Raw genomic sequence first — 15,097 nt, 5'->3', positions numbered from 1 at the left:
ATGTGATCTTTTATGACATTGTCACGGCCAATAAAAATAAATTTTCCATGGTCAATGCAATAAAATTGCAATGGTCCATAAAAAAATTGCCATGGTCAATGGAATAAAATTACAATATGATCTTTTATGAATTTGCCATGGTAAATGATATAAAATTGCCATGTGATCTTTTATGAATTTGCCATGGTCAATGCAATAAAATTGCCATGTGATCTTTTATGAATTTTCCATGGCCAATGCAATAAAATTGCCATGGTCAATGCAAAACATAAAATGCCATGTAAAAATTTGCCATGGTCAATGCGATGGATAAATTGCCATGTGATATCTCTGAATTTGCCATGGTCATTGCGATAGAAATATTGCCATGTGATATCTATGAATTTGCCATGTTCAAATAGAACCAATTCGCCATGGTCAATGCAAAAACAACTTAAGTAAAAATGGCAACATTCTTCGAATATATACGACCAAGACATTACATAAAGTTGTCATAATGGCAAAACATATGGTTTTAGTTTGCCATGGCAAAATGTACATATCTTGTACTAGTCACATGACAAAGTTTATGAAATTTTGTTCATAGCAAAGAGAACCAGTTAAACTAAACCGAAAACAATCAAACTACATGTCATGACCTTTATCAGCTGGCAAGATCTACTAGATCACAACATGAGCATTGCGGTATTGACATAATACAAATGGGCTCTTTCAGATTCTGTTTTCAATCAACTAAGATTGTCTCTAACATTTCTGAATTTTCTATTTCCATGCGCAACACACATTTTTCAGTGTGCAGTGGGGGGGGGGGGGGGGGGGAGGGGGCAGCGGGCGCACCCTAGTTGATCCCCCATGCGGTGGCTCCAAGTCGAGATGATCTGGATCAGAAGCAGCATCAAACCCAACTGCCATCTCTAGATGAAACATCCATGTCTTCTCCGCACTCGAGGCCACCACCGTGTCCCCGCGCTTGAGACCACCAAAGGTCGTCGCTCTCCCGCCTCCATGCCCTGCCGCCGCCGGCGAGTTACCGATGAGCCGCGTCCGCCGTCTCCTCGTGCAGGTAGATTGAAGGCCATAGCGATGACGCGACGCGGGAGGACGGCGGCGGCTGCTCAGCACTCTAGCGTGTGGCGGGACTTGCGGTTAAGGGTGGGAATGGATGGATCCGGAAGACGGCTTGCCGGAGGCTGCGTTCCCGGCGATGGACGGCGGTGGCGACGTCATTCTATACGCGATGGAGAAGAGAAATTAGATGGAACACGACAAGCAGCGCGAGATAATAGGAGCAGCGTGGGCGGATTGGAAGGAACCTGGTGACACTCGTCGCCGGTCGTCGGAGGCGCGGGAAAGGTGGCGGATTTGCTTGAAATCATGGATGAGCGTAGGAGGGATGGGTGAGGAATGGATAGACGTCCAGGGGCGAGAAAGGTGTTCGGGAGCTTCCCCTCGACGCCGAACGACCGAGCTGGGATGACGTGGCGACTTCACGTGTGCCAATATGTCTGCATGCGATCCAACGACAACAAACTTATTCGGGGCGAGATGCAAAAACACAGCACATTCGGTGTTTATAGATTCCGTTCTTTTTTGCGTGGAATCACATGGCGTGATGCTTCTTCTTCCTTTTTGGCCAGGTATTGGGCGAGGATACATATGGACAGTCATGGCCTATCCGTATACAGTTTTTTCTCTTTTCTTTTGAAGGGAGGAAAGCCGATACTCTCTCTGTTCCATGAGAAAAAAAAGTAAAATTGACAAAATTGACCTTTGGATGAAAGTATTTCACAAAGTGTACCGTCGGTGAAAGAAATTTACCTAGCTGACCCTTTGTGCAGCGCACGACAGAGCAGTGGGCACTGCATGCCTGGCCACCATGGCACCGCGGGGCCAGGTCCGGCCCCACACCTGGCAGTGCAGCGCCTAGCCGACAGGCGCCACACCTATCCTTTAGGGGCTGCACATTCAATTGTCAAAATGAATAAAGTAGTTATGTACTGATTGTTGTCTGTTTGGGAAATATTAAATGTGGTAAAGATATAATGAGGAGATCAGCAGCTTATAGAACATGGGAAAATTAACTAGCCAAAGACCATATGATTGTCCAAAGCACTTTATAGTGTGAGCTTGTGTCATGGATGACGTTATCCCATGATTCTTCGTATGTTTTATCCCATGGCAATAAAATATGGACACTTGCTGTATGTAGGTACCAATCTAATATCAGTGACAGATCAGTCTTCAGGATGACTAATAGAAGCCAGTGTGAATAAATAGTGATTTAAGATTCAAGATTCCTCCAACTCCAAGCAACAAAACTGAAACAGAGCGGATGCATACCCTCCAGCTTCATGGCCTAAGATCCTCAGGAAGCATCGAACCTACTGCAACAAAACGAGAACAGACCAGAACAACAACTAGCAGACGGCAGCAAAAACGATGTCGCATTTCAGGTGCATGACTTTAATTACAACGCACCGATGTTCCCCCGCTCTCATTTTGGAGTCCATTTTATCAAAAGTTGGATCATAGATTGACAGCGTCAGCAACCAACCACAACAGCCAAGCATGATTCTTTACAATTGGCACAAGAGTTCAGCTTGCCGTCAACACACGGTTCGCCTGTAGCAGATTGAGGTGATATATAGGTTCTTCACCCATTTTTCCTGGAAATTTTATTCAATGTTAGGTCCCGACATATTAATGAAGATATTACAACACACGAGGACAGATTATGTACGCCACTGTGAGCTAGCAAAGGAAATGCACAACGTACCTTCACATAGTTGCTAATCAACAAGCCAGCTTCATTGCATTTTTTCTATATGCTGATGCAGCTCTGAATCAGCTATACTGAAGTGGTATCTGCAGAAGGCAGGAACAACATCTTTACGGAACAGGATCGATAACAATTGAAATAGGCACGCTCCCAATCTCCCAATCTCAAGAACAAGCAAGCAGAGGATAGGCAGACAAACAGGAGCTACTTGCTTAAATCATAATAAGTCAAAACAAAACCCTTTCATCACTAACAACGAGCACAAATGCTTTAGTTACAGAAAAACATAATAGTATAGTTCAGATAGCTGCTTTCACCAGGATATCAGGTAAAATTTAGGCATGACTACCTCGGATGACATTAAAAATTGGAGTTCACACCAAGATATCGCAAGTTCGCAACAACGATAAGTAACTGGAACTCCTGTCTTTTTAAAGAAAATAAATTAGAGCTAAATAGTACTCATATAACCCAGCTATTTAGAGCCATCTGACGCTTACAGTCATCTAATCCTTGATCTGGAGTATGAAGAGCCGATGATGACTATGTGCAGTGGCGGACCTAGCCCAATGGGTCAGGATGGGCCAACAGTGCAATTGTACATATAATTTTATTTTTTCTTTTCTTTTTTAGCTTTTTCCCTATGTTATAAAGCCCATTTTTCAATCTCAGGGTGGGCCGTGGCCCACCCTGTCCACCCTCTACCTCCGCCACTGACCATGTGTCGTGTAGGCGTGGCGAGTGGCGGGGAGCTTATCGGACTTGAAGCACCAGAACTAGTTAATTGCACGAAGCCACCACATTGAGGGCTAGGTTTGCAGAAAACCAACTTCATGATTTTTGACTAAATCTATGGTAAAGTTTCTGCATAAGACACTGATAGGCGGCGGCTTAGGGCGTTTTGAGCATGTTTATGACAGGTGGGTCCTGCTTTGTGCTGATGTGGCCACCAGAAAAGACCACTTTTACAGGGCAAGGGAAGGAAGAAATCATGTCTGAGCAAGCAAAAGAAAATTTGGAGAATATGTCAGCATTTTCAAATTCAAAATGAGTTACCGCTGCTTTGTGGGCCACCTAGGATTATAAACCAAATTTCACCGAGTTGTTGGGCTCCCCAACCGAACATTTTTCATAGGTTATTCGTCTTCTTCCAGATTTAAAGCCATTCCTGGACGCTTATTTCAAACCTACAATTTGCACAACAGAAGCGTGGGCAACTTAAATTGACAAGCACAGATACATGTTGTGGATAAAGCAGTGCAGTCCTCTAGAGCTCCATAGATCCTGATGGGTCTCGAAGCAGGTCCTTTCGATTAAATCATCAAAGAGAGAAACACGTTTTTTGTACTTTGGTTCTTTGCCAGATTTCATACAAGTGACAGTCTCAAGAAAATGCTTGAATGGAGCTGGACAGAATCTACATAACATATCTGGAGAAGTCTCCATTTTCCTCTTACAGACAAGAAAACTTATGTTACCTCCCTGCAGTAATAAGCCATCAATAATAAAGTAACCAAATTCATGAGAAAAACTTCTTTTCTTGAGCGGATCCAGGCTGACCAAGCAAAAGGTTTCAGGTTTTACATCACCATGCACAAAGCTGGCCACAATAGGAGGATCAGCAACTGTTAACATGGAGGGATAAAAAAGAACGGGAAATGCATCTCAAGAACATCAAATGGCTTGAAAGTAACCTTTGGAGCGAATCTTCGCAATAATTAATATGGCCTAACGGCAATACAAGCAACCATTTGAAATGACATCCTGTCACTGTCAGGGGTGTTGATACTTTCAGCAAGGAGAAAGGAGAACAAAGCAGAGGGAGTGAAAAGATTGATAAGATACTTACTCCTGTCCGAGTGAATGCCAAACATCCCAGGGGCAGAGGGGCTAGGACCAAGCAGGTCCATTACCTGAAATTTGGAATGATAGATCAATGAAAAGATCATAATGAGTTAAGATGCTTAATCCTGGAGTGAACTCCTCAAAATTCAAGTTGAAGCATGATCCTCTGCTGGTCAGGATCAGAACAAACAACAAAGTCAAAATATATTGACAGTCTTGATCAATGGATTGAGTCCTTGGTCTAACAGGATTTACAGCTAAACTTTTGATCATTATCATGTTATAGAAGACAGGAGTTGGATAGCGCCCTATTTTTTCTGAGTAAATAAAATAAAATATTAGTGGCTTCTTCTTTGGCATGCTCAAGACAGAAGCAGCCTGGTGTCTACAACCTGCAGGTTGCGAGATAGATTCAGTTCCGTCAGTGATCATGTGGCGACACCACACTGGCCACCTTAGCACACTAACTTTCTATGTACAAAAATTCAGGCTTGGCATAAGTCTACACAACTACTGATCTTTTGCTACAAAGGAAGCTGTGCACAGCACCAGTTCTCTGTGGTTAGCTGAAGGCATTCCTCCAGCAGCTTATGCATGTAATGCTGAAGTTACTGGTTGTCTGATGTGAGCCATCTAAATGTTTGAAACAAGTTTAGTTTGCTGAGCTCAAAAGTATGGAACTGAAATGCAGAGACATATGCAATATTTTTTTTCCTCCCTTTTGTGAGGACATATGCTGTCAAATTATACAGTATACGAGGAACTTGACCAAATTCATGAAAATGATGTGTTCCAGATGATTTATATATCGCAAATAAGATATGAAGGGCATGTGTTTGCCCTGGTAAGAGCAGCCCGCGTTCCTCAACATGAAAATTCCCAGCAGTACCCTTACACAGATGTTAAATGAAAACCTTCATTCTACTTTTATTGATCCACTTATAAGGAAAAGATTTACTGGTGCACTTCGTATGACTGTTGTGAGTCATGTAATGGTACCAAAAATTAGATTAAAACTTACAATATATATCATGGAAGGAATGTACAAAGGTCAGATTAGAGGTACTCCCTCTGTTCCAATGCGGACTACATACGGAGCAAAATACGTGAATCTACACTCTAAAATACGTCTACATACATCCGTATGTAGTCCGTATTGAAATCTCTATAAAAGATCTTATATTTAGAAACAGAGGGAGTATATATCATGGAAGGAGAAGGGCCAGCGGCCTATACAAAACATCAAGGATGTAAAAAGTAGGAAGATGCAGATAATTTCGTTTCATCAGTATACTGCCACATCATATGTAAATATCAGAAACAGAAAACCAGTAACAATTTTTGTTTAATAAGCGTTTACATTATTTGAGGTACATATCTTAATGCTGTCTGATACACAGTAACTGACGCATAAGGCCAGGACCAGAATCACAGCAGACACCACACCCAGCAGTAGGCCAAGATCAGAATCACGGCAAACACCACACCAGAGAAACAGAATCATAGCAAAGAGCAAACACCCATCATTCGTCCTGAGGCTCAGGCAAGTAGCTTGCCGAATCCCTGGATGCAGTAGCGGAGACAATCCACAACGCTACGTGGGCATACCGCTCCAATCAGATCGCATCTTCTTCCATCTGCAATATTGTAACCCTGAATCTTGACATCGCAATCCGGCCCCATGTAGATGGTATCAGAAGCAACACAGGGAAAGGGGTTCTGAGCTGATACGGAAATCGTGCGACCCATGCCCATGAACACGGCACGCCCGTTGAAGCACTTGACCGGGACCAGGACTCCAGCTTCCAAATCCACTCTATAAACATCATACCTCCTGCCATACTTGGTGTCGTGGCATAGGGTCCGGTGCACCAGCATCAACTCCCCACCATTGTCCGCCAGGTGGAGGCTGTGTGCCATTGGGTTGAAATAAAACGACTTGCTCCGATCAGCGACCATATGGAGCCGTGGCGGCTGCTGATCTGAGCCCATGTTCAACACCATGACACCCCTGTAGGTGGCACAGTAGAAGCGGCCCGCAAAAGACAGAGTCGTATTCATTCCATCATTGTGGGCCACTGTCCAACTATCATCGCCGGGTTTAGCGACAGCAAGCACCATGGGATCAAAGAAACTGACTGCCACCGAGGAATCTGCAACCAGGCCCACGCCAGACACCATAACTTTGATCTGTAAGCCGCAGCGCCTAGATCGACTCTGCTCGGGGCTCAGGAGGGCGGTCACCGGCGGGAGATGGGTGAGCTGGTGTGTGAGAGGGTTCAGCAGGCGGACGACCAGGGTGGACTCGTGGAGCAGCAGCAGGAGGCCTTCCGGGGTGAGCGCAAGCAGCGTGTGCTCGGCGAGCTCTGGGAGATCCATATGGATGCACTCGCCTGTAGATATGTTAAGGAAGCGATGGCGGCGCGGTCCGGCAAGTGCCTTGTCGAGCATTATCCACTGGCGGGGGAGAAAGCGACCGTCCAGGCCGCCGGCGCGCGGGTCCGGCGAGCACCGCCGCCATGGTTGGCAGACGGCACGGAAGCGGACATAGTCCGCCACATCGCTAGCAAGGGCAAGCTCGGCGATGAGGCCGGCTGGCCCATCCCCGAGGTTGGCCCAGTCTCTTGTGGAGGTGCTGGCACTGGAACAAGGAATCAGATGAAAATTGGAGAAACGAACAGGAATGGGATCAAACGGAAAGATGCACGCACCTGTTATTAGGATGGGGTAGGGACTGCACGGAAAGTGCGGGCTTACCACCACCGCCGAGCGCGGAGCGCGCCCGCTTGGCACCCCAAGAGGGATGTAGATGAGAATGAACGCACCTGTCATTAGGACGGAGTGGTTGCGTGGATTGGCCGGAAAGGGCCGCCTTGCCACCACCACCGAACGCGGAGCGCGCGCGCTTGGTCCCCCAATTGCAATTCATTTGAGCCAAACAAGCGATCGAGTAGTTTGGATTCGCTGCAGGTCTTGGTAGGATGTGGGCGGAAGAAGAGGGGCGGCGCAGATCGAGAAGGCCCCTCGGTCGCTTAGCCGCCCGCCGGAAGGGGATCTGGGCTCCGGAGGTCCCCGCCAGCTTGTCTTCCCCTGGGGGGGACGTGGCAGAGGGCTGCGTGGATAGATCAGAGGAGGCGGCGGCGATGGGAAAAAGGGATTTTCTTTTCCCTTTTGTACGAGTGGGTAGGGTGGCTGCGGTCGATGCTCAAGCGGAGAGGGGCGGCGGCGGCCTGTGCGCGAGCAGAGATGGGCTGCTGCGGTCGGTGCTCGAGCGGGAGAGGACGGCGGTCGGTGGTCGTGCGGCCTGGTGTACGGGAACGGCAAGGCAGCGTCCTGGGGCGGGGTGAGTAGCGGCGCGGATGCCAGAGGGATGGGGCGGCGCCGGAACTAGCTTCCGCTCCCTGCGTCCATGGCACGGGAGCGTGTGTTTCAGGGCGGAACGGGGAAGGCTTAGCGAAGAAGAAGAAGAAGGGGAAACAAGGGATTCGGCTTTACACACCAAGTGGTAATTAGGGAAACGGCGGCCTCTTTCGCAAACTGTAGGGCTAATGCGATTATTATGCGAGGCAAAGGTGTGCGCCGATTGACGGGGGTGGCTCCGGGCGTGGGGTACATTACATATGGAGAGTCGTATCCGTACCCTTCAAGTCTCGGAGAGGGAGACGATCACGGATCTAGCCACGCCGTGGTTTTCACACGCGGTCGGTAAAGAAAGGCGATCTCGTCTCCACCCACCAGGGCACCTTGCTCCGCCGCTTTGCTCAAAAAAAAAAAAAAAAACCTTGCTCCGCCGCCGTCCTCCCCTCCGCTAACGACCTCGGTCGTCGGATTCATGCGTGTGGATTGTTTTAGGCATTATTTTCTTAGGGTTTTGGGTTGTTCAGCATCATGGCTTCGACAGTGGCGATGGCGACGCCGGCTAATAATTCTTCAGATCCTTCCCAACGAGGCGATCCGCTTTTGGGGTGGATTTGGAAACCAGACTGTTCAAGCAAGGATGGTGCGGCGGCGGCATACTCGTGATGGACCCGTGTCCTCGGGCTCCGCCGTTGCGACGACACGGAGCTTGGAAGGTAGTCCAGGAGCAGATGCAGATTGTGGTATGCATCGGCGGCATCTGGAAGATGGTGGATCTGGGTTCGTAGTTCGTGGCAGGCAGGTATGGTTTCCTCCTCCAACGTCTTAGTTGTGGGGGTACCAGATCTGGAGTTCGATGTTTTGTCCAGGGTGTTGTCCCGGTCTGATTCGTTCAACGGCAATGGCTTCGCCTTTATTGGCGAGCCACCTAGAAGATCCTCAAAGTTGCATATCAGCGATGGAGCCGCATCGAGCTCGGGTGTGGAGGTGATCCGTCATTTTCTCCTTTGATTGCTGCTATGGTGGTGCCAGAGGATTCTTCAGTCTTGTTTGTAATTTTACTTCTTGGCTGGCGTTTCTGTGTGCAAAGGCTAGCGTTCTGTTGTCTTTTCAGTTTTGTCAGGTCGATATGTACGTGGCTTTTATACTATGATCCTTATGATATAAACGAGACACGTGTTAGCATGAAAAAAAAGTCTTGGAGAGAGCCTCCCTCAAAAAAAAGTTTCGGAGAGACGCTTCCGTCTTTCGGAGGTGCTCATAGGGGTAGAGTGTGCATGTGCGTTTATAAGGTGAATGTATGCGCGTATATATGAGTACTAGTAAAATGCCCGTGCGTGCACCGGGCGATAAGAACTTGCTTCATGGGTCTTTTTTGCCATTTTTTATATTTAATTTAAATTATTTGTGAATGTGGATATTTCCTTTTTATTAAAAATTAATATTTTCATTAAAAATGTAAAACATTTGAAGAGTTGTTTAAAAAATATGTAAATCGGAACATTTCTCTATAAAATATTGTATGTAAATTAATTATTTCTGTTGTACATTTTGAATTGTTTTTTGTAGTTTGTAGTGTTTTTTGGGGGAATTTTTGAGTGTTTTTAAAAAATATGAACATATTTTGTTGATATATTTTAAAACTATTTTTATGTGTTCATTTTATGGGCATTTTTGTTCGGTAATTTTTAAGATAATTGGTTCGATTTTAGTAAAACACGATTATTTTTTACTTTGAGTAGTTGTTTTTAGATTTTTGAGATTATTTTTAAAATGGAATCGTTTTTATGGTGACGGCTATATTTTTGGAATATTATATTTCATGTCTTATTTTTTTCACTATTTTTAGTGTTTGGTCCATTGAGAGTGGATGTGTTATTTTAGTAGCAGCTACTTGGTCCATTGAGTAGCTCAGAGTCGTTTGCTAGAAAGAAGCTAGTTCAAAGTGGTCGCTCTGCCTCTTGTTGCATCCTACAGGATGTTAGTCACCGCTTCAGACACATGCGCATTTATCCAACAATCAAAGAGGGGGGGGGGGACCGTCGTCTCTTACCTCTCCCTACTCAGCTTCTAATCCCCATTCTCCAACCATGGCGGGCGCTCACCTTCTCACCCCTCCACCTCCACCTTCGAGCCACGCGGCGCTGGGACTGTGCGGTCGCTGTAGCCGGGGACGAGACCCCTTTGCCCCGCAGGTCTCGCCCTCTGAGCCGGCGAATAGGTCGAGGCGGCTCCTCCGGGAGGTCGCGCAGCGGAAGAAGGCCGTCTTGAAGGAAATATGCCCTAGAGGCAATAATAAAGTTATTATTTATTTCCTTATTTCATGATAAATGTTTATTATTCATGCTAGAATTGTATTAACCGGAAACTTAGTACATGTGTGAATACATAGACAAAACATAATGTCACTAGTATGCCTCTACTTGATTAGCTCGTTGGATCAAAGATGGTTAAGTTTCCTAGCCATAGACACGAGTTGTCATTTGATTAACGGGATCACATCATTAGGAGAATGATGTGATTGACTTGACCCATTCCGTTAGCTTAGCACTTGAACGTTTAGTTAGTTGCTATTGCTTTCTTCATGACTTATACATGTTCCTATGACTATGAGATTATGCAACTCCCGTTTACAGGAGGAACACTTTGTGTGCTACCAAACGTCACAACGTAACCGAGTGATTATAAAGGTGCTCTACAGGTGTCTCCGAAGGTACTTGTTGGGTTGGCGTATTTCGAGATTAGGATTTGTCACTCCGATTGTCGAAGATGTATCTCTAGGCCCACTCGGTAATGCACATCACTATAAGCCTTGCAAGCATTGCAACTAATGAGTTAGTTGCGGGATGATGTATTACGGAACGAGTAAAGAGACTTGCCGGTAACGAGATTGAACTAGGTATTGAGATACCGACGATCGAATCTCGGGCAAGTAACATACCGATGACAAAGGGAACAACGTATGTTGTTATGCGGTTTGACCAATAAAGATCTTCGTAGAACATGTGGAAGCCAATATGAGCATCCAGGTTCCGCTATTGGTTATTGACCGGAGACGTGTCTCGGTCATGTCTACATAGTTCTCGAACCCATAGGGTCCGCACGCTTAAAGTTCGATGACGGTTATATTATGAGTTTATGTGTTTCGATGTACCGAAGGTAGTTCGGAGTCCCGGATGAGATTGGGGACATGACGAGGAGTCTCGAAATGATCTAGACGTAAAGATCGATATATTGGACGACTATATTCAGACATCGGAAAAGGTTCCGAGTGATTCAGATATTTTTCGGAGTACCGAGGAGTTACGGGAATTCGCCGGGGAGTATATGGGCCTTATTGGGCTTTAGGGGAAAGAGAGAGGAGAGGCTGCGCGCCCCCAAGGCCTAGTCTGAATTGGACTAGGGGGAGGGGTTGCGCCCCCTCCTTCCTTCTCCTCTCTCTTCCCTTTCCTTGACTCGTACTCCTACTACTTGGAAGGGGGAGAATCCTACTCCCGGTGGGAGTAGGACTCCTCGAGGGCGCGCCATAGGGGCCGACCCTCTCCCCCTCCTCCACTCCTTTATATACGGGGAGGGAGGCACCCCTTGGAGAGACAACAATTGATCCCTTGGATCTCTTAGCCGTGTGCGGTGCCCCCCTCCACCATAATCCACCTCGATAATATCGTAGCGGTGCTTAGGCGAAGCCCTGCGTCGGTAGAACATCATCATCGTCACCACGCCGTCGTGCTGACGAAACTCTCCCTCAAAGCTTGGCTGGATCAGAGTTCGAGGGACGTCATCGAGTTGAACGTGTGCTGAACTCGAAGGTGCCGTGCATTCAGTACTTGATTGGTCGGATCGTGAGGACGTACGACTACATCAACCGCGTTGTGCTAATGCTTCCGCTTTCGGTCTACGAGGGTACGTGGACACACTCTCCCCTCTTGTTGCTATGCATCACCATGATCTTGCGTGTGCGTAGGAATTTTTTTGAAATTACTACGTTCCCCAACAGTGGTATCAGAGCCAGGTTTTATGCGTTGATGTTATATGCACGAGTAGAACACAAGTGAGTTGTGGGCGATACAAGTCATACTGCTTACCAGCATGTCACACTTTTGTTCGGCGGTATTGTTGGATGAAGCAGCCCGGACCGACATTACGCGTATGCTTATGCGAGACTGGTTTTAACGCTGTGCTATGCACACAGGTGACTAGCGGGTGTCAGTTTCTCCAACTTTAGTTGAACCGAGTGTGGCTACGCCCGGTCCTTGAGAAGGTTAAAACAATACTAACTTGACGAACTATCGTTGTGGTTTTGATGTGTAGGTAAGAACGGTTCTTGCTCAGCCCGTAGCAGCCATGTAAAACTTGCAGCAACAAAGTAGAGGACGTCTAACTTGTTTTTGCAGGGCATGTTGTGATGTGATATGGTCAAGGCATGATGCTATATTTTATTGTATGAGATGATCACCATCTTCTCCTACAGACTAAACCCTCCGATTTATATAGACACCGGAGGGGGCTAGGGTTACACAGAGTCGGTTACAAGGGAGGAGATCTACATATCCGTATCTCCAAGCTTGCCTTCCACGCCAAGGAGAGTCCCATCCGGACACGGGATGAAGTCTTCAATCTTGTATCTCCATAGTCCAACAGTCCGGCCAAAGGATATAGTCCGGCTGTCTGGATACCCCCTAATCCAGGACTCCCCCAGTAGCCCCCGAACCAGCCTTCAATGACGATGAGTCCGGCGCGCAGATTGTCTTCGGCATTGCAAGGCGGGTTCTTCTCCAAATTCCGAATACCTGTGTAAATAGTGTCCGGCTTCTCATAAATGTTGCGCTTCTTGGCTTCCGCACCCCATAATGGCTATCTTCCACGTGTCGAGCGAATGCGAGGAGCCAGGGATTTTTTTGCATTAACCACCCTAGCTATGTGAATAAACTGCCTATTTAAAGAGACGAGGATTCTCAGATCCAAATCACACCATCTTCCCTCAGCGAGCATTCATCGGAGCGCGCCTGAAAAAATCCATCCCAACATGGCCGGCCAGCGCAGCTCCTCCTCTCGCTCCCGTAGCCCTAAGCCCAGAGATTGGATGAAGTGTTCCGTCCTGCACAGCCAATTAGTGAAGCTTCAGACCCAGGGATTCCTCCCCCCCAGTGTACATGGTCCCTGTTCGAGCCGGGCTCACCGCCTATAATGGCGGGGAGCAAGCGGAGAGCTTTCCCAACCCCTCCAAGGGGGAGCGGGTATGCCTCGTCCCTTATTTATTAAGGGGACTCGGATTTCCAATCCATCCGTTCCTCCGAGGGCTCCTGGAGTTTTACGGCCTCCAGCTGCATAACTTCACCCCTGCTTCCATATTACACATCGCTGGTTACGTAGCTCTTTGCGAGCTGTTTCTGGGCTGCGAAGCTCATTTCGCGCTATGGAAGAGGCTATTCTGCCTTGTGCCCCGTACACAGAGGGGCTCAATATATCAAGTGGGTGGAGCCGAAATATGGCGCATCGCCGGGACCGGATACCTATCCGGTACCCCGAAGAAGACGTTCGAAGACTGGCCTTCAGAGTGGTTCTATATGGAGGACGTCCCCCTCCCGGATCCTATTCGGATCGGTCTTCCTGAGTTCGACAATGCCCCTTTAAAGAAACGCCGAAGTTGGCGCCCACGGAGCCCTCAGGAGGAAGACGACAGAGACGTCCTTTACTTGATGGGCCGGATAAAGGTACTGGCTCAATCAGGACTGACAATAACCGAGGTTATGTCAATTTGCATTATGCGGGGGGTGTAGCTGCTTCAATATCGAGGCCACCCCATGTGGCATTTCAACGGGGAAGATGATGCCACCTGCTGCGGCCGTAAGGGGCCGGACTCAGTTGCTGCCCTAGCAAAAATTATGTCCGATTTTTATAAGGGAGAGGAAGAGGAGCTCCTCCGCATCAAGCCATGGGATGGATTCTCCATGTACAACCCTCCAAGCTGGGTGAGTTGCCACTTCTCACTCCCATCCTCCCCAAGTTTTTGCAATAAGTATTTACCTTGCTATTTCATAGCAGGAACTGCGAAAGGCTGTAAGGGAGGTTAACAGCCTGCCCCCACAACCGGAGGATCCCGGCCGGGCACACGACCCCAGCCTAGAAGAGGATCCAGACATATTTGTGGAGATGATCGACAGGATATTCTATCAATTAAGCTATGATGATGCCATGGTGGCCATTATAGCGGACTATCCTGGGCTGCTCCCCGCCTCGCATGTAAGTGGAACCAGAGTCCCAACTTTTGAGAAGGATCCCTTTTTATGCACCTCACCTACCGTACCTGTATGGTGTTTTACAGGGGAGTTCCTCGGGACACCATGCCATACCCGTGGCGAATTGCCAACAAGGGGCGCCGAAGCCAGGCATGCTAATAAGGAAGGCAGTCCGGACGGTGTTGGGGATATTACTACTGGGCGTAAACTGGCCTACCTGGGCCGGGTTAACTTCATCAGTAGTTCAAAGGTGTTAAAGCCCAAAGAGGCAGATAAGGGCCCAAGGCCTGTAGTCGGTTTAAGACCTGTAGCCGTAAACCGGCTTTATATGTAAACTTGTATTGTAAGTTAGGAATAAGGAGAGACCAACCCGGATACGAGTATGAACCGGTGTTGGGACTCTGTGGACCGACGGGTGTCACCCGTGTATATAAGGGGACGACCCGGCGGCGGTTCAGGGACAGACGACAACAACTCGAGACTTAGGCGAAGCTTGTTTGCTCCCTAGTCATCGAAACCCCATAAATACTAGACGTAGGCTTTTACCTTCATCGAAGGGGCCGAACTAGTATAAAACTCTCTGCGTCCCTGTGTCCGCTTTAACCCCTTCAAGCTAACCCGTCGCGATGGCTCCACGACTAAGTCCTTTCACTAGGACATCTACTGTGACAAAACCACGATAGTTGGCACCCACCGTGGGGCTATCGCACGATGGTTTCAAGTTCTTGGAGGGCCGCTTTGAAGGACTCGAGGGCTACGCTGTGGGCCGGGTGACTAAGAGTCGTCGCGGCAAGCTCTACATCGACGATGCAGGCTGGGGCCCCGAGGCCGGCTCAATTGAGTATGGGTACTGGGTCCCCTTTGGTGGCATACACAT

The 15,097-nt window shown here is 47.7% G+C and overlaps 1 protein-coding gene across 1 annotated transcript; it reads right to left on the bottom strand.

Moving 5' to 3' along the window:
- Window positions 1–5,930: 5,930 nt before the first annotated feature.
- LOC125510878 (uncharacterized) lies at window positions 5,931–8,252 on the bottom strand. The gene is made up of 2 exons (XM_048676157.2): window positions 7,336–8,252; window positions 5,931–7,265 (listed from the first exon to the last, which is right to left on the bottom strand). The coding sequence occupies exons 1-2, from the start codon at window positions 7,551–7,553 to the stop codon at window positions 6,164–6,166; spliced, it is 1,320 nt and encodes a 439-aa protein (XP_048532114.2). The 5' UTR covers window positions 7,554–8,252; the 3' UTR covers window positions 5,931–6,163.
- Window positions 8,253–15,097: the final 6,845 nt, after the last annotated feature.

Source organism: Triticum urartu, chromosome 5A, assembly GCF_056163025.1.
Source record: "Triticum urartu cultivar PI428250 chromosome 5A, HENAU_Tu73, whole genome shotgun sequence".
NCBI lineage: Eukaryota > Viridiplantae > Streptophyta > Magnoliopsida > Poales > Poaceae > Triticum > Triticum urartu.
Note: the sequence above shows the minus strand (reverse complement) of the source record. Positions and strands in the feature narration are given on the sequence as shown.

Excerpts from the sequence above, each read along its gene's own strand:
- LOC125510878 (XM_048676157.2), bottom strand. The coding sequence starts at position 7,553 with ATGAATTGCAATTGGGGGACCAAGCGCGCGCGCTCCGCGTTCGGTGGT. Across the intron at positions 7,266-7,335 it reads CTACCCCATCCTAATAACAG|TGCCAGCACCTCCACAAGAG; the intron begins GTGCGTGCATCT and ends TCCTTGTTCCAG.